The 20182-nt window shown below is 41.0% G+C and overlaps 1 protein-coding gene across 2 annotated transcripts in view; it reads right to left on the reverse strand.

Moving 5' to 3' along the window:
* Positions 1-11016: 11016 nt before the first annotated feature.
* psmd1 (proteasome 26S subunit, non-ATPase 1) overlaps positions 11017-20182 on the reverse strand; it is a 33903-nt gene continuing 24737 nt past the window's right edge. For both annotated transcript variants that reach the window (XM_055054066.1, XM_055054058.1), the window contains exons 20-25: positions 17871-18040; positions 14842-14934; positions 14436-14522; positions 12997-13170; positions 12126-12291; positions 11017-11213 (exon numbers count right to left, since the gene is read on the reverse strand). In XM_055054066.1, coding sequence (XP_054910041.1) covers positions 12145-12291; positions 12997-13170; positions 14436-14522; positions 14842-14934; positions 17871-18040 — 671 coding nt within the window. In that variant the 3' untranslated portion in view covers positions 11017-11213; positions 12126-12144. The remainder of the gene's footprint in view (positions 11214-12125; positions 12292-12996; positions 13171-14435; positions 14523-14841; positions 14935-17870; positions 18041-20182) is intronic.

The raw sequence follows: 20182 nt of genomic DNA on the forward strand, positions 1-20182 counted from the left end.
GATTGTTGGGTCTGTTTTTGGTTTGAGTGGGCAGGAATGCAGGGATGCGTTTTGCTGATCAAAAAAGTGATTTTTGTTTTTATTTGTTCAGGTTCTTTTTGGTTCGCCTCTTCAATAAACTGCATTCTGAAATTTGTCCAGCAGGGGGAGAACTGCTTCCACTCCCTCTTGATGCTGTGAAAACAACTTGGAAATCAAAACTCCATCCATCCCTCTCTTTATTTTTCACCTTTTTGGAATTCATTTTTATGTTGCCATCTGCAACAGATGTTGAATGGCAAAGAAAAAAAACAACACACTATAGAGTATGAAAGTTAATTTCTGCCATGAAAATGAGATAAAATCTCAAGAAGTAATAAATTTTACTTTCAAAGTCATTTAGAAATTAAAAAGTCAGTATTTCTCTAAAGAGGCATATACTCCTGTGGAAGCCCATATCTCATATTCATGACTTTATAGGTCATATTTATGACTTTGAAAGTCAAAATTATGACTGAGTCTTAAAATTAATGTCTTCATATCTCATAATTCTGACATCAAAATGATGACTTCTTTGTTGGACTTTTTTTTATGGCAAAAATGAGCTTGCATAGTTGAGATGTATGGAATTATGGACAATTTGAAATGTTTTTTACAGGAGTTGATGTGGTTCATCTGTGAGCTGGCTAACATAAAGTAGACTCCACTCCTCTTATTACTCCACTAATGTATTTTTTTACAAGGTTATTAAGATCAATAATCCATCCTTTGATTAATTGCCCGATAACTAATTGCTTCTGGGTTTTTTGGGTTGTTTTTTTTTTTTTACCGTCTCTGCAGATTAACCACATGTGCCTCGTGACCCTAATGACCTAACCTAGCGGCGTGTTCGTCCCGCCTCAGGGTCCGCATGGATGAAAACCGACGCGGTGCCCATTGAAACGTGGCACAGCCTCCTTCCTGCTTTAATAATCACATGGTGTTTATTTCTGCAGCTGTTTAAACAAAGCCCACCACAAACTACTGAGTCTGCCAACAAATCTGTTTAGTCTGCTGCTAGCTAATGTTCCTCACAACAAATGCCACAATAAAACTTCACCTCAAACACAAAGTGCTGGTTCGTCGTGCCGCCATCTTAATTTATTGGCCGGTCCGCCCTGAGACTTGCTTTTTGTTCCCAGGAGCGTCGACGGCTTCGGTTCAGACGCCGCATTCCCACCTGGAAGTCATCCTGCAAACATGTTGCCTTAACTACGTTTCAAACACGACTGAGAGATAATCTGATTTCGGGATAAATGGCGTAACACGAGGAGCCGAAACAAAGATTGTTGCGCAAGCACTTTTCAGCTGAAGGGTCAACTTGAAACATTCCCTGATGCTCGTTTTCCTCTAAGCGGGTTAAGTCGTGGACCTGTTTCCCTCCTGACCCGTCCTGCCTGCCTGCCTGACTGCAGCTCGTTTCTCTTCTCCCTCTGCTCTGAATCTTCTCCTTCCAGGAAGTCTGCGGTCTGCTCGCCTGTGGAGAAACGAAGGAGATGTTTCCCCCCATAAAAACACCACGTGAACAAATGCTCAGAGGGCCAAGCTCCCATTAATCCTGCTGCGACTGCCAAGGGCCCAAACTGTGGAGCGCAGTCATGTTAACAAGTCGCTGCGTCCAGCGATAACTGAGGCCTCGTTTTCTTTAAACAAAGGGAGCGTGCAGGTGTTTGTGGGATTAGATCATTTCACCAACTTGACATCCAAAAGCCAGGAATGTCTCGAGTTAGTTTTGGGTTGCCAAATGTCGACATGTTAATGCAGCTCAGATTGAGCCGCAGGTTCAGGCTCTGCTTTCGTCACTTCAGTTCTCCTGTCCAGGACTTTTCCACCTTCTGCAGTTTAAACTCAGCAAGTTAACAAAAGTACAAACTCGTCCATCTTTAAGTCTACAATGATTTAATAAAAAATAATGAACAGGTTTAGAGCAGAAGTCTGGAGTCATCGCTCATGGCTTTATAGATGCAAAAATGCCTGATGGAGAAATTTTATTTTATTCAAAAGTGGGGGAAAAAAACAGCCAATAAAGTAAATGTTGTTAAGACTGGCCTCTCTTCACATTGACTCTCTGTGGTTCAATGGTGTGTCAAAGTATTCGAAATGTCCCTGTCGCGCTTTTAGACCAAAAGATGTGAACAGTGTTTGTCTGTTCTTGAATTTTGTCAGATCGGGGAATAATTGGTAAAATGTTTCTACTTTCTTCTCAACTTGTTGATTCCACATTATGAAATGCCTCTTTCAGCTCTTTAAGTGAGGGCAATTATTAAAAAAGCTTCTTTCATTTGCTGCCACAATGTGGAAGAAATGAAACTTGCTGCAGCCGATTTAGCCGCTGGTAAATGGTTCACATTTTCCACAATCATCCTCTGGCTTTTGAAATGCCGAGGAATGAACCAGGAGGCTCAAGGTCGCGGTCACGCTTGCAGCGTCCGACGCGTGGAGGAATACAGCTTGACAGAAACGGCGGATCACGGAGAGTCGCCTCAAAGCTCTCGGCCTCCGCGGTGCTAGAGGAGCCGTCGTCCTGTCAGAAACGCCGGAGAGCGTTTGTGCTGTTGTGGTCTTTGACTCCTCAGCCCTGAGCTGTGGTGTTTACACCGCCCGCGCTCACACCCCAACAGAACAACTCGGGTTTCATATTCTGCAGCGGCCTTGTGCCGACAATCCAAACAGTCCCGCCCGTTTTCTCCCGAGTGCCGGTGATGAATGGACGGCGGCATGAATAGGCTCAGTGTAAACAGCACATGTTGGTGGAGCAAAGTGCTGCACCGTGCGCTGCCGTTCAGTTTATGTCTCTGCTGCACATTTCCCAGAATGAACACGCCTTGTTTTCCCCCAACAGGAGCTTCCCTGGAGAGCAGTCTGATGTTTCCAGCAGCTTTCTCCATCTGAAGGGGAAAAATGGGCCTTTTGCTGCTGCTGCTGCTGCTCCAGCAGGTCTGCCCTCCAGCTGTTGGACACCAGAGTCCTACAGTCTGGGAAAGACCGGAGGATCGCTCCGATATTTTCCAGGTCTGAAAACATTTGGAGGAAGAAATTTTGAGTATGAAAAGAAGGGTCCTTGCTGCTTCTCTTGTGTCCTCTGTGTTTCCTTCCTTCCTTGGGGCCTCATTTTCCTCCCTGCTTCCTCTTCATTCCTCCTTTCTTATTTTCCTCCCTGCTTCCTCTTCATTCCTCCTTTCTTATTTTCCTTCCCTGCTTTCCTCCTTAATTGTTGCCAAAAGATTATATATTACTGAAAAATACATTTTTTGCATGAAAAATAGGCCAAAAAATCTGAAGGAGTTTGAAGGTCTAAGCTCTCTCTCTGCTGGTGGGTCATCTGTTATATTCCCTCAAAGCAGCTGTGAACAAGTGGAAGGATAAATTTCACTCCAAGCTTTGTAAACAGCTACTGAAAAAAGACAAGCTTGTCTTTTTTTTTCTTTTCTCTCTTAACTTCCTAAATCTTCCTAAGTCGTTTCAGAACACTACTGTTCTGAAACGACATACAAAAGCTGTTTTTTGTTTTGTTTGTTTTTGTATTTCTGTACATAAAAACTTTGGATTCAACAGTCACACTCAAAATGAAGTTAAATTGAATAGAAACACTCATCCAGAACGACAGAAGAACCAAAAACGTCTAAATCTCTGCAGGCGTCAAATCTTTTGCCTCAACAAAAGATTTGTTTGTGATTCAACAAAAAGGCTGGAGGTCCAAGTTTAAAACCACTGCTGACCAAAACAAAACAGAATCCCAAACAAAAACTTTTTAGCTTCTGCTAAACACTAACGTGTTTAGCAGAAGCTAATGCTAATCTCAAATTGTCCTTTGAAAACCAAAAACCCTGAGCACCAATTTAATTTTGACATTATTTACATGTTCTGATACTCTTTAGGTATTGTAGGTGATTTATGTTCTTGTTCTCTGTTTTTTCACTTCCTGTGTTTTTCTGTGTCGAGATAAAGTTATGGGGTCGCGAGCAGGAAGAGAGGACGCTCTTCAAAACTAGAAAATTCCTGAAGAAATTTAACCAGGGCCTGCCAAAGTGTGCCCGTCGGTTTGGACCCAGCGTTCTGATGCTAAACATTAGCATCCATGCTAAAGAAAGCATGACTTACTGTCACAAGCATGACTTACTGCCTTCGATATACTAACATGGGTAATAAGTAAGGGAAATAGCTAATACCTCATTTAAGGTAAAAGGCTAATGCTAATTCTCTGCCTTGCTGTGCAAGGCAGAGCCCTAACCTGAGTGAAAAAGATTATGCAGGATAATCTTCTTGCACTGCCTATGGCAGTGCACTAGTGGGGAACAATAAAATGCTAATGTTTGTGATGTTAATGCTCTGCCTTGCTGCGGAAGGCAGAGCCCTAACCGGAGGGAAAAAGATCATGCAAGCTAATACCATTGCAGCGCCTGTGGCGCTGCATTAGCCACAAACGAATCTTAAGGCTTTTATTTTGACGTTTTCATTGAGCTTGATTTTAAATTGCCAATCTAATCCCATGGGTAACAGTGATTGGATTAAATAACACATATAATGGTCAAAAGAGCACTTACTTGATTTAAAAATTGTCAAGGCTTTTATTTTGAAAATTTTTTAAAGCTTAATTTAAAATTGCCACAGTAATTCCATGTGTAACAATAGTTGGTTAAAATGAGTTAGGCCAAAACAGGCAGTTCTAAAGTCCAGCTTTTTCCTCTGAGTTCTGCCATAGTTAGAACTACAGTGATGCGTTTTTGTAGTCCTAAATCAGCTGGCCCTGCTGTGTTCCGTTGCTATGGTAATGGATCCTCTGCAGGCTGTGAGTTAGAGAGGGGGAGACATAATTCTATCAGTTTGAGGCAGCCATTTTCACTAAAATAGGCATGAGCCAGAAAGGAATCTTAAGGCGTTTATTTTGAAATTTTCAGTAAGCCCTCGTTTTAAATCCAATCTATTCACATAAGTAACAGTGATTTGGTTAAATAATTTCTAAAATGCTCCAAACAGCAATTGATAAAAATTGTCAAGGCTTTTATTTTGAAATTTTCATTAAGCTTAATTTAAAATTGCCACACTAATCCTGTGTGTAACAATGGTTGCTTAAATTCAGTTATAAAAAGTCCAAACACAATGTAATTCTAAAGGCCAGCTCATTCCTCCTCAGCAGTAACTGACTGTAGTTCTGACAATCAGCTCTGACCTCTTTTGTAGGCACTGAGTGTTCCACCATGTTGTAGTTCTAACCTTCAGGAATTGTAGTTCTAAAGAGGTCAACTGTCATGTGTGTGAGGCAGAGACAGATTTCTATCTTTGTGAGACACCCCGTTCAGTTATAATGGAAAAAGCAGCCCGAACAAGTCCTTGCCGTTCGGAACCGTGATACGTATCGGAAAACCGTTTGAAGCGTATGAGAGCTATTTTTCGTCTCCGATAGTCCTGCAAATCATATCTGTAGCTCATTCACAGTGATTGCAGCGATGGGAGAAAAATGGTGTGCGCTGAGGTCTGAAATTTTCCATAAAAGTATGAAAATACGTGGTGGAGAGCGTCAGTTAGGCTAGAACTTGATTTTGCTCTAAAGCACCTTGACAGAAAACCGTAAGCCCTAGAAAAATTTTGAAAACATTTTACCGGAGCAGACATTCGTATTGATGTCATGACCGAGTTTGATACCGATTGCACGATATTTGTGGGCGTGGCGGCGATTTCAAAATTTATTTGGGGTCAGAAATCCACTTCATTCTCCACTCTAGCGGAGCGGCAGTTGGTGGCAGTTATGCTCTGCGTTTCGGCAGTTGGAAATTTCGCTCGTTTTTCGCTTTTTACGTCGCCGTCATTCCTAATAAAAGTAATAGCACCCCTCCGCACGTTTTGATACCACTTTTGTGGGTGGGCTCGCAGCGGTGCGAGCCGCATTCCGGTTGACGGAAGAAAAATAAAGAAATAAAGAGACGTTCTATTGGGTGTAGATTAATAGGTGGCTGCCATGCAATGCAAGGAGGCATTGCTATAGGCAGGCCCCAATAAGAGCATGACTATAACCGACCCAAATCATTCTTAACCAAACCTTTAACCCATGTGTCAAACTGAAAGTTTACTAAACAGCCACTTAATAATTTATCCCCCCAAAAAATTAACTTGGGAGATTGTAAGTGCGCAAAATGTTTTCGAAATTAGCCGAAGAGCTAAACGCCAAATTAGCTCGGCTATTAGCTGAAGTGTGCTAATAGCATAGCATACTTCAGCTAATAACAGTGGTCTCCACGGTTTCCACGCCGGAGAACCCAGAAGGCAGCCCGACTCCACACGGCTCTCCTCCTCCAGAGGAGGAGCGAGGAATCCAAGAAGCTCCGAGAAGCTAATTAATCAGCGAGGAGCTGCTCTGGGATCAAACACGAGAGTTTATGCTGGTCCTGCACAGCTGCTGCGGCTGACGGCTGCCAGAGACGACAGCCGGCGTTATATAACTCTTTAAAATGTTTTGACATCGGCCGCCTCTCCTCTCCCCGGTGCAGCAGTGAGCCAGCCGCGGTCCCCGTGGGGAAGGGAGCTTCCCATTGGCTCCCACAGCAGCGCGCGACCCTCACATTGTCCACGCGGCGCCTCGCAAAGGCATTAAACTCCCTTTTCCCACGTGTTCATCTGGTGGCAAGAACCCAAACGAACCCTGTTTGTACTGAACGCGTTTTTAATAGTTCTGGTCATGAATTGTGAGCAGACCTTCATAGACAGAAGAGGACTGATTATTCTTCAGATTATGTTTCTGAAACAGAAAAATATGCACTGTTTTTTTTTTTTAAAACCCTGAAGTGTTCCAGCAAACAGTGGCTCCAGCGGGTGTTGAACCAAGATGGTTGATCTGACGGCCCAGAGGAACCGGGACTGGCAGGACATCAGGTGGTGACTGGAAACATCTGGGCTCCATCTTCCTGCTCTGTTTAAAACTTCTGACATGCAGAGTCGCTCTCACTGCTGCTACAAAGGCATGCCACTCTTTCAACTTGTGGCATGCATTTTATTTAAAAGGAAAAAAAAGGTTATTGAAAATCCTTTCCTTCCATTTTACAACTTTGTGCTTGTCACATAAAATGCTGATAAAGCACAATTTTGTGAGGACAGCATTCAGTATTATGAAAGCTTTTAAGTGCCAAAAATCTATTGTGTTGTGAGGGTTAGAGGAGTTGAGTCCACTGAGTGCTTCCTGCATGTTTGCTTTCCTTGCTTATGCTGTTGATAGTCAAATTAATAAACAGTTTAGATTTTATTAAGCTTTTTGCTTCTGAATGAAGGAAACTTTCAGGACAGCTTCTGGGTTTCTGCAGGCTCCACCAACTCGACGTTAAGACTTTTTAAACCCATTATGAACTCAATTCTAATTCTAATTCAATTCAAGACTTGCATCAGTACAAAAATGTGCAAAAGAAAATCAAGTATTTCTATAGTGATTCTGTAGTGCCAAGTTTATTGTTGTTTTTTTCTTTTGCACAAAACGAATGTGGCGTGGTACGGAATGGCAAAAACAAAGATCAACGCAAGAATTGGCGATAATTTACATTTACCAATAACAGTCTCAAAAACCTAGCTAGCTGGTTAGCAAGGATTTATTAGCAGCTAATTAGCAGTAGCCTCAACCGCCTCAGACAGCTGCAGGCGAGTCAAACTGTTGCCTGACAGAAAATTCTCAGGAGAAAAACAAATTACATGGAATATACAACACCAACTAGACCTGCCACGACAATTAGGCCAACTTCACATTTTCTAGTGAAGTCATGACATTTTAATCACGTCTCAATTTTATTAATTTTAAGAATGCACACACAAGAGATGTTAAAAAAATATATACAATGAAGCAGAAAACAAAGCTGGAGTGTTTTATCTTTTCAAAATACTTCGTTGGTGGTTTTTTATCTTTGTCTGCGATTAGAGGAAACATATTGCTGAGGCCAAAATCCACATTCTCGTGTTTTTGAAAAAAATAAAAATGTATCCACCAAGAACATCCAGAACTCCACCATGGACCACCAGCACATCACTCGCTGGCCCCACAGAACTGCCAGGAAGTCTGCGAGACCTTGACCTGGTGGAAGCAGGTCGGGCTCTCTGGTGGGTCGAATTGTTTGCTTTAACCGAGCTGCTGACCCCGCTCCCTTTCATCGACTCAATCACCGCCATCACCGCATCCACAGACGGTGACTACATGCTCTGTCTGCTGGCCCGCTCCGTCTCCTCCACAGCTGCTTACAACCAGTCCGTTGACAGACATCAGCTCCTCCCCACAGCCGCAGCATCACTTTTTCCTTGTAAGGAGATTTGTGGCTCTTCTTTGGGGCTGCAGGGGTGCAAATATTTTGTTTTTGTTGTGCTTTTTTTTTTTTCGTTTTACATCGCAAACAGCAAAATTAAAATGTGGTTTCATGGGTGCAAGAGCCACGCAGGCCTTAACAGTTTTTCATGTCAACATCACAAACTATGGGATTTTACGTAGTAAACGGAATAAAAAAAATATACAAATGTAAAAATTGTGGTTAATAGTTTTAGTCACTCTTCTTTACTGACACCTCCAAATAAAATCCAGTGTCTACTACAAACATTCACTCCACAAACCATAAGTAGGACCACTCGCAGTTTTTCAAAAGTAATGCAAAAACATGTAGAAGATCTGGAACATACAGCAACCTGGCAAAAGAAATTTAAAACATACACAAGTTTAACACAAATTACAATGATATTGATCAATAGAATCAGATATTCGGTTGTCAGCATGTGTCTTTAGTCAGAGGCCTCTTCAGATTTGTTGCAAGACTGACTGCTACTGGAGATCCTCCCGGGCCACAGAGTCATCCACAACTCTTTGAAGAACCTTCATTTTCCCTTTGTAACAAATGTTTGACTTCAACACTTATCTTTTTTTATTGTTTTCTTGACTTTTAAAACTCAGTAAGTCGTTTCCATCCAGTTAGATGTTTTGTAGATTTCTGTTTTTACTCCAACTGGATTGTGAAGATCCCACACACCTGCCTTTACGAATGACTTAAAACAGCTGGAGAGTTTCCACATGTTCTCAGTGGATTCCCGTCGACTGGTGGAGAAACTGAGACAATGATGATGAAGAGGAGGCGGTCCACCTCATCACAGAGGAAGCACCAAGCGTGGCTTTGGACAGAGGCAGATGCTCCGCAGATCTGTAGCTAATCCCAGCAGTGATTTATGGAGATGTTCAGGACGGACATCAGTTCATGTAGGATGGAAAGGGCGGGGGAGTTGGAAGCGTGACTAGAGACTCCATGTTTGCATGATCACACCTCCAGGAATGCGGCAGGAAGCTGTGGGCTCTATGTCTGGGATGTGCAGAGTGGCAGGGATGATAGATTGGAGATTGAAACTCAAACTGGGAGCTGGAACGGTCCGCTGCGCTCTGAATCAGGACTTTGCTCCTGGACGGCTGATTCCGGGAGATCCGGAAACAAAAAGCTTGTTAAACCGCCTGCCGTGACAAGAGTGTGCAGGAATGTGGAGAGGAGGAATTGATTAGACCTAAATATGTCTGGCCAGAGACTCACATGGGTTTGTTCCATGATGAGAGCCGACAAGCAGCAAATCACATTTTTGATGTTTTTTCTTTGCAGTCAAACATATGATGCATAAAAGAGCTGCCGGTGTCGTCGTTTCCTATAACATTTCCAAACCACTTTTGCTCAGGAAGCTTTGTTTAACCAACCGACCGAACCCAGAGCTGGGGAAACCGGCCTCTTGAGACGATAAACTTTATCCTCTGTCAAACACCCCCCCGCCCCTCCAAAAAAAAAAAACCCACAATGAAATAAAAAATTCCTCTGCAATGAGTAATTTTACAACATGGAGGGTTGCAACTGAACGTTTCATTTTATTGCTGATTGATTTTTTAGGAAATATGTCCTTCCCAGGAAAAGAAAAATTGTTTTCCAATCGCTCTGAATAGTTTCAGGTATTTACAAGATTTTACCTTTAATGGTTTTTACGTTGAAACTGAGAAGAAAATAAAAACATGGTAGATCAGAATTTTAAACCGGTGTTCTTAAACCGGATGATGGTGCTGTGCAAAAGGAGCCATGTTTTATATCAAACTATTATTAAAGTGTTCTTTTTGTGCAACGATTAGCCAGATGAGTAGAAATCTGCATCCCCAGAACCAGAATAAAACGAGGAGAAGCAGCATTCAGCTTCTTCGCACATATCTGGAAAAAACTTCCAGAAAACTGTGAAACAGCTGAAACACTGACTGCCTTTAAATCTCGGCTAAAAACGCATCCGTTCAGAATTGTATTCGAAACGTAATCAATTCTGAAGTTAACAACGGCGCTTGACTTAATGTAATGTTTTGATTGTTGATTCTATGTGGCATGACTTTGTGTTTATGATGTAAAGCACTTTGAAATGCCTCACTGTTGAAACATGCTGTACAAATAAAATTGCACTGATTGATAGGTCAAAATAAACCTATTAGTTTATTGTTGAGCAGCTAAAAAACCCCTACATTTAGCTGATTTCAATTTGTTTTAATTCCATTTTTTCTAGTCCATGATAACGTTTGAGCTCATGATTTTGGCTCAAGTGACAAAAAGATTGGACACCTCGATGTAAACACACTGAACAGACCAACACTAAAAAGTCTTTCACTCTGCACTCATATCGCAGCCCATAAAAATCTGGTCACATTCTTCACATATTCTACAATTCAAATTTAGATTTTATAGGTGATTTATTAATATTCATTTTATGTTGTTTTTGATATTTTTGTACACTATGTACTGGGGTATATTTTAATTATTGAGCTGCTGTACTACTATTCTATTGCATTTTTCAGTTGGATATGTTAGGATTAGGGTATGAAGCCCACTCCTCGGCCCCCAGTACTCCCAGTACTCCCAGTACTCAGCTCTAACGTTTTTACAGCAACATCGCCTCAGCTTTAAAAGCAAATCCAGATCAAATGTATGACATTAGAGAAACTCCCTCAGGGGACGGGTGGTGAAATAAACACCCACTCTCTTCAATTTTTATTATGTCATTTTTCTTTATTGAACAGAACAGAAAAAAAATATACAAAATGAGAATGTGATATATTCTTTGAGTGGCCAATGAGCAGCCAGAACAGGAAGGAAACATGTAGAAGAAGAAGAGAATAAAGGATGTGGCTGGATATGAAGATGGAAGGGTGCTAAGCGTTGCTATCTGAAGTCTTGTGTCTGACGAGAGAAAAACAGAAATAATAAAAATTAAAAGAAATAATCAATAAACCTCTTAGAACATCATTATTTTGAAAATTGCTGCAATTTGCTGAAAACTTTTTCTTATTTTTGCTGTTGTCCAAAAGAGAATTGTGATCACCTTTTGGATCACACAGTGGTCAGGACGCCATGACTGAACATGCTCTGTGTATTTAACCTGGACCTTATTGAACCTTCAGCCGCCCTCAGATCTGTTTGCACCATCCAATCCAAACCCATGAGGTCAGCCGGCTATCCTCTCTGCGGCCATTAATCCGCCACAGCGCTTCAGCCTCGTGGAGAGACGATACGGTAAAGACAGAGGACCTAATTTGGTCATTGACACCTCATCGGTCTCGCCACACGCAGCCGTTCACCCCGATAAAGGGAGACGGGCAGCGGACTGTCCAACACAAACACATCAAGCAGTCAGGAATCCTTATGGCGCTTGAAGACAGATGAGTTCATGAGAAGGTTTCTCCTGCCGGCTGCAGGATGAGGAGTTCATGTTCACCGCGTTGTGCTTCAGACAGCGTTGACTCCTATAGCTGCGTTTCCTATAACTTTGTCAATATTTTGCTAATGTTGAAAAAACATGACTTTGCAATTGCTGTGTTTTCATAAAATAAGAAACACAATTAAAACCCTAATTCCACCCTCGCCTCTTATCCTTTTTCTAGCCATCCTGTGTCCAACACAAGGTTAAAATGTTAAGCTAACCTGTTTTGATAGCAGTATTCCTAACAAACTAATAATAGATTTCCTTATTTTTTTTCTTTCTTTCTTTTTTTTTTTTACCACAGGTGCCAGTAAATGTGGAAACTTTTTTTTTGGCCAACAGGAGAAGCGAAAACGGCAAGAAAAACAATCACAAGACTCACGTGAACATACCATTCCTGTGGAAACATTTCTACTCGTCGATGTACTCGAAAGGCTCGGGAGGTTCTGGCTCCTGCTCTTCCTCTTCTATTTTGGGTCCATGAGCTGAGACGGGTTCCACCAGCTCCTCTTCCTCCTCGCTGGTGTCCTTCAGGATGATGATCCCCCCGATGTGAAGCTGGCCACAGAAGCATAAGAGGAATCAGAAATGCAGCGGGCTAACAGGTTAAACACTGAGTGATATTTTAAACCATCAGCAACTCAGAAAGATGGTGGCTTGAAGCCAGCTTGATTTGAACAAAATTGAAAAAGACAAGCAGGGAAAAAAAAATAATCTCCACCAAATTAAACAGGAAATCTCTTAATAAATGCTGTTACATTCAGCAGATTTCAAGATAAGTCTGTAAAACCTTTCCACTTCCTAAACCCGACCGTTAAATCAAAAACAAACCCTTAAAAGGAAGGCGGCACAACTGAACTTCAGACGAGCGCAGACAACCTTTTGGCGCTTGACACGGCGCTGCGTACAGCGCAATACTCTGAAGCTTTGCCTGCTGGACACAAGAATCAAACAGAGCTTCCTCTTTATGGGACTGGAGCGAGCGTCTAGTGGGTGACTGCACGCTGCTCCTGCCTTTTACTGCAGCGATGTCAACATTTACAGCAGGAACGCCGGATTCTGCTTTATAGCCACGGAGAGGAAGTTTCTAGACTTTTAGATACGAGTTAAAAGCTTAAGAACCCAACAAACCTAGCAGTTTGTTTTGGAGGACATGTCCTCTCTGAAAGGTTTTAGGTAAGAAAGTTATATGGGAAGCACGTCATTATTAAAGCGAAGAATTGTTTAGATGTTTCCACACATCACCATGGAGGTTGTGGTTACCGGTTTGAAAGGCTGGTAGCGGCAGGTCTCCGGCATCGTCAGGACCTTGAGCTGCGCCGGCATCACTCTGGCCGGGTTCTCCAGCAGCTGGAAGTTTGGCTCCACCTCTTTCTTCTTCTCTTTTTCCTTCTCCTCATCCTTCTTCTCCTTTTCCTTCTCGCCCTCCTGGACTTCCTGTAACGGGAAAAATAAACAGAAAAATTGACTGACTTATTCCTCTTGTAAATGCCTGCAGAGAGTAATGGTATCCCTTGAGCTGTTCTAAATCACATTGCAACCACAAACTAAAAGGTTTTCGGGGGATTTTATGTGACAGGCGAAAACAAAGTAATGAAAGGAAGCCATCGTCTCAAATTAGAAAGTTAATTTGCAAACCTACCAAGACATGGCTGCCATTCTTGCCATGGAAACATGGCCATCAAGAGAAATGTATTTCTGCACTAAATTTATTCATTTTTATCACACATGAAAATCATATATAATTTGATCCATAGAAATCATATACATTTCCTCCATTTTTGTTTTTTTTCTGGTGGATATTTTTTATCTTGTGACATTTTATCACTTTAACATTGCACAAATAAGATAATCACTGTGGAAAACATATGAAGAGACAAATTTTACTCAAGTCATAAAAATGGGAACATGTTATGGCATTAATTGGTCTAAGGAGCTCAGAAATGTCAGCCATCTTGAAAAATGGCCCCGTGTGAAGTTAAAACTTGAATTCTGAAATTCAGGTTCAAATCCAGTCAAAGTCTGGACCTAAACTCATAATTACTTCCTAATTATTTTCCGTTCCAAGTTGATCTACTGCATAAAAACCAACAAATACAAGACATTTTTGAATACTTTTGTGAGGAGAAAGGTCTCCGTTACATTCACCCCAGCAGGAATTAAGAACCTCAGGAGGTTAACGGCCCAGACATTTGCAGGCTTGTCTCTCAGCGCCGGAGCCCAGATTCGGCGTGGCAAAGCGAATCAAACATGCAGCACACACCCAAAGAAAACCCCAGAGTAAGTCTCTACCGGTTCTGGTCCGTCTCAAAGATCAAGAAACGCAGAAGAGAAATGAAGCGAGGTGTGTGTTCGGAGTCGGACTCAAAGAGCTTAAGTGGCTGAAGAATGAACGCGTGTTTCAAATACTCCAATAAAAGACCATTTAACAGTTATTTTATTAGAATACCAGAGGCATTCAGTAAAGGGTGTGATAAAGTTTTCCCATTAAAACAGAATACATTTGAACATTCAGTGTGAACCTCCTACAGGGCTAGAAATCTCCCAAAATGATACTGTATCAAAAATATCCTATAAAACGTAAATGCAATTAGGTTTATTTACATCATGTTTAACACAAACTGCAGTAAAAGAATCCCTCTTTAAAAACCACAGCGTTAAAAACGCAGGACCAGTGAAAACGTCTGGAGGCTTCCACTCACCACTTCCATCTTCTCCTCCTCCTTTTCCTTCTTCTCCTTCTCCTTCTTCTTGGCTTTGGCTGTGATGGAGAGAACAGCGGTGGAGACCTGCCACGCAAACAGATGGAGACATTTCCACGAGGTAAGACAACACCACAGACAGCTCAGACCTTCTACAAAAATTGCTTAAAAAGCACAAAAGCTAGCCGACCACAAAATAAACATCTGCCGCTACGTTCTCCACCCGCATCTCGGAGCAACCGAGAAGAAACAGGCCAGAAGATGTTAGGCAAATAAACACTACGGGGGAAGGAAATGATGAGTTCTGCCAGTGGGTGTGCGAAATCATTAATAAATCAATACGAAGCGAGATCATTTTTCCTGGAGTAAAAATGTCAGAAATGCGCCGTGGCGCCTTCGTTCTCACCTTCTCCTTCTCCTTCTCCTTGGGAACCTCCAGAGCCGGCGGGTAGGCGAAGGTGGAGGGCTTGCAGTTGGAGCGGTACTGCACCTTCGGCATCTGAACAGAGGAAGCAGCAAAGATCATTTTTTTAAGCGATAGGAAGATTCTTATATCCTATAACAAATGCAGCATATTCGATTACTTTTAAATTCTTGTTTTTTTAATGATTTTTATTTCCAAAACATGCCTTGGTGATTTTCTGCAGGACTGAGATCTGTCTGAGCCACTCTGTGACCTACATATGCTTCTTCTCCACCCGGAAGATGGAGAAGGAGAAGAATTACATCCAATCTTTAGGTCTCTACATCCAAGACCAATCTTCAACAATCTAGCAGAGTGACAGTTCTCACCCAAGACATGAAGTGGTGAAGTCAGACTGAGCGGACTGACAACCCCAGACCTTTGTGTTTAGAACCCTTCGCTGCCAGGCAGGCTAAGACGTTAATCAGAGTTTGGTTTTGGTAGAGAGCCAGATTTCCATCTCTCCTGATGTCATGCAAATCAGTTCATACTTTGTGTGCAGGCAAGGGCCAGTTTCACTGTAGGACAACTTTGACAGAAAGTATTTTAGTTTATGAAAGAAGACCAATTATTAAAAAAAATAATCACATTTTGCACCATTTGGGTCTCATCTGCTTCTAAAGACAGCCCATGCGCTTAAAAATTCACCCACCCCGTTTTTTTTGGAAATAAGTTTATATTTTTAAGTATCTGCAAAACACACACACACACACACACACAAAAAATCAAAAACTTCCCAACTGTCAAGTCAGAATCCATGGAACTGTTCTGTATGGTCCGTTGACTGATTCTTACCTGCCTAAAGAACAGTATGTGCACTGAAATGTAAAATATTACCTAAATGGTTTTACTTAAAACCAAAAAGGAACAAACATATTAATGCTAAAATAATAATAATGATCTCAGAACGAGTCCTGCTAATGACCTAATCATTTAATTCAGATGAGGTGAAGCAGACAGACAGCTAAAAGCCCCAGAGGACTGGAGTTTGAGACCCCATATGCCATAATTACTTATAATTAGTAATTAGTCAGGCTATCTGGTCTGGTACAGCCTGCAGTCAGCTGCTCATTGCTGCTCAGCTAGAGGCTTAAATCAAGGTTGCCGCATTAGAAGCTCAAAGTGTCAGAAATGCACAAAGTCACTGTGTAATTCTGTTGAGCTTTGACATAAACAGGTGATGTTCAAATATAGGTAAGCTTTCGAATTGGTTTTCTCATACAATAATCCCAAACAAACGTAAAAAAAAAAATCAATCTTTCAATTATTGTAGTAAGTGTTGACAGGCATATTCTATACAGATTTCTAACCCAGTTTGGCCACCTGATTATTTTTTTTAAATCAAATATTTCCTACTAATGCAATGACTAAAATCAAAGAAATTTTAAAAAGTGTATATTGACATGTAGCATTTCAAATGACCTTTTAAAAAATATTTATTTACAATTCATAACTTTGCTCAAAAGGACATTTGATCCATTAAAACACTTCACAACTAGTGAGAAAGAAAGAGTATAATATATGGCAAATAATGCAATTAACTGGAAAATTAATATATTGAAACATTCATTTTTTTTTTCTTTTCTGGAAAGCATTATTTTAAGTGACCAAAGGACCCAGGAATTTTATTTAGAAACTAATTAGCAAAAAAAAAATCTCATTTGAATAAAGATTAAAAATGAAATGCCTAATTTATGAAATAATAAAGTGACATTTTTTTGCATGTTAAGGGCTAAAATTAATAATGGCAAAGTCATCCTAGGGACTGAGGTGAAGCACCAAATGAAGAGTTAAATCTATTTCTAACCAACGTTCTGTGACAATAGCTTAAACCTCAGTTATTAATTTCTTCTAACAGCAGCAGACTTTGTCTTCTGTGAAACAGGACCAGGGTTCTGTCATGAAGCTGCAGCTGCTTCTGTTTAGTGTAAAGCTCCAGATTAAGACCAGTTCACTGAAGCGAGATGATTTAAGCGACTCCAACAGCAGCATTCTGCTGCAGTTTGTGGAACCAGCAGGTTTTACTTCATCTCACTGTCATTTCTTTGATTCTATGACAAATTAAGTTATTTTTCAGTCTACTTGTGAGAGGTTTGTGCTTTGTTGCTAAACCAAAACTATGCAGCGAGTTGATCTGACAGCACAAACCTCCTGGTGCTCCGACATTTTTTCTGTGTTGTTTAAAGCAGATTCTCGTTTATATGCAGCTCATAAAGTCCCCTGGATATCAGGTGCTCTTGATTCAAGAAGCAAAGAGGAGATAAAGCCTATTTAATGTCAGCTTAAAGCTACAGGATGTCACACTGATCTGTTGGCACCGCTGTTCGAATGGCTGGAGGCCAGAACAGACCCACAGACGTTCTGCACTAAATGAACTACGGAAACAAAAAGTTGTCAAAAGTGATTTTAAAAATTAATTTTACAACTTTAGATTGTTCTGTCAGGCTATAAACAAAAACATCAACATAAAGCAATGCATAACTGTTAAACAGAAGAAAATGATACATAACTTTTTAGCTTTTAGAAAAAAATGCAAAAATGAAAATGTGGTGAGCACTTTTACTCTGATCCCTTCACTCCGATGCCCCTAAATTAAGTCATGTGAACTAGGTGGCTTTAGAAATCAGCATCATATTAATATCCACCAAAAGTCCTGGAATTTAGACAATGGATTTTGATGAGGCTCACTTGTCAGACTAAAAGTAGTTTTTGATGATAACGTTAAAGCCAGAATTAAATATACTTTCAAGTCGTATGTCAGAGTTAAGGGGTTAACAACAAATGTACCACAGTTTTGAAAATCTGTTAATAGTAATTTGTAACTATTTTGTGTTGATCTATAGCAAAATATCAAAATAAATAATTTTGAATATGTCTCATTTGTATTCGGTTTTTGCTGATCTATAAGCAGAACAGCAAGTCATGCAGCGGTCAGTGGCAGCGGTCAGAGGCAGCGGTCGCCGTTTCAGTACCTTCAGATCCTTGTTGAGGCCGATGATGGCTGTCGGTGTGAAGGCCAACGACAGGAAGTGAGACAGAGGGAACCAGAACCAGAACTGAGTGAAAACCAGCAGGCCGACGACCGACGGCATGTGAGTGTGGCCGGTCCTGGACTGGAGAAAGATGCTCACGTTGCGTCCACCTGGACAATGGAAGACGAGAGACATTTCAGGCTGAGCAGAGACAAGTCAATATGACAGAGAATGGAATAAAATATCAGGTTGATTATGTGGAAAATAATGACGTGAAGGTCTGTGAGAGATGGTCCAACATATCAATGTAATAAAGTCCATGTAACAAAAGGATTCATTCACACCAAATCATTGACTTTGTTGTCCTTAAGCCACTTTATAACCACATTGTCTGTATGCTGATTATTATTCTCCATTTGAAAACCAATCTGTGCTCAAACTTTCACTTCTGATGACTTTAGATGTTGCGCCAATATGTCTACATAATGTTCTCATATTGTGCTTTTGCCTGCTGTTTAAAAAGACAGTAATAGTTCAGTATGTAAACTTCTGATTTTGAAGATATTAATAAATAAATGTTTGACATTCTTTCATTATTGTGGGATTTATCCTGTGGAAATAATTTTGGAGACTAACTGATCAAAAACAAGAGAAATGTGGTCTTATGTCACTTCAGAAGGGGAAAATAGGTGCATGTGTCTTTTTATTCGGTGCACATAAACTTCTAGTTTGAACTGGATATTGTGACTGACAGTCGGTGAACAAAGAAGCTGAACTTTTAAAACAGCTGTCATCCATTTTATACCAGTCGTGCTCTAAATGATGAGATGAGGGTCTGTGAGGTTAACAAGGGCTCATTCCAGGATGTTCACCACCCAAAGTTTGCCGTGTTCTGCTCATAATTAACAAAGACGTTGAGTCAAGCCAAGTACACCCAGACAGGCACCGCCTCCTGCATCCTGTGATCAAACCAGATTCAATATCTTTATCTTAGCAAAACAGATTCATAATTCATCTACAAAGCACTGACTGAGGACTACTGACTACTTCTAATTTTAGTTACATTTCTAACGAAATAATTTGTCAGTCTAATGCCTGGATAAGATGCAGACATCTTCTCTGATGGCTGATAGGTGATGAGCACTAGTGATGCCAATAGGAATATATCTTTACATCCATTGGTGCCATTTTAAAAAAATATAATTTGGATTAAATTGAAGAGTGTGTAGCAGCCCAGCTGACTGTATTTGATGTCCGTACATAAGAATATTAAAAATTATATTTAAGCTACATATGTGAACCTCTTGTTTGACAAGATACCATATAATCATTTTTAAATTAGGGATATTTACAAGTTTAGGTCAAAGGAGCTTCATGTTCCAAACAAATTAGTAAGCCAGAAAAGACATCTCAGTTTTCACTCTGGTATTTTATTTAAACATGACAAACTATTTGGTAATACTCAGGGGAAAAATTTTCCATGACAGCGTGACTCACAGAGCGACTGCTCTTCTAAATTAGACAAATGTCACATTTATCTTTGGTGTCAGCTGAAAAGGTGAACGACACTGGCCAAAGTTTCAACAGAATCCAGTGAGTTTCTGTCCAGAACAAGCAAACAAAAACCAGAAGACAAAAGGAGGGGAAGAGCAAGCGGATGAACTCGTCATCTCTGTGGGCGTCGCTCACAGGGGAGTAGTTCTTCCAACTGAAAATGAACTCATGCTAAACAATACCACTTAAATCACCTGCTGTCGCCTCCCATCTATTCTGGTTTGAGGTCGTTGGGATGACTTCAACACAAGAGCCTTATCTTGACATCTGAACCTCCTTCCTCTGCAGCAGATTGAACGACGGCCAAAATCACTAACGAGCTCCGCTCGCCGCGCCACAAGCCCGTTCTTAAAAGTCTCTTAAATACTTAAGAGTATGAGCGAACTTCACAAGGAGCCCCCACCATCTCCTCCCGCTGTTTTTGCCAACTCTCAGATTGGAGAGCCAATTTTCATTCCAGAGAGCTGTTATGGGGGGATGATGGAACAGCGGCGATCCTTCAGAGGTGTATTATAACTGTATGAACAACCAAAGCGCATTTTTGACAAGAGGATAAAGTCAGGGGTTGTTTTTCTGGGTGAAACGGCAAATTAATAAGCTATATCAGTAAAACGGAAGAGTGGACGCTCAAACTGCTGAGGTGAGAAAAAGAAAACTTGGATACGGAGAGTGAGGAAGGACGATCTGGAGGCTGACATTTCCTGCTTAATGAGGACCAGTGATCATGAAACTGAGCTCTAATCACTTCCGCCAGTGAA

Source organism: Poeciliopsis prolifica, unplaced genomic scaffold (assembly GCF_027474105.1).
Source record: "Poeciliopsis prolifica strain line A6 unplaced genomic scaffold, Auburn_PproV2 SCAFFOLD002, whole genome shotgun sequence".
NCBI lineage: Eukaryota > Metazoa > Chordata > Actinopteri > Cyprinodontiformes > Poeciliidae > Poeciliopsis > Poeciliopsis prolifica.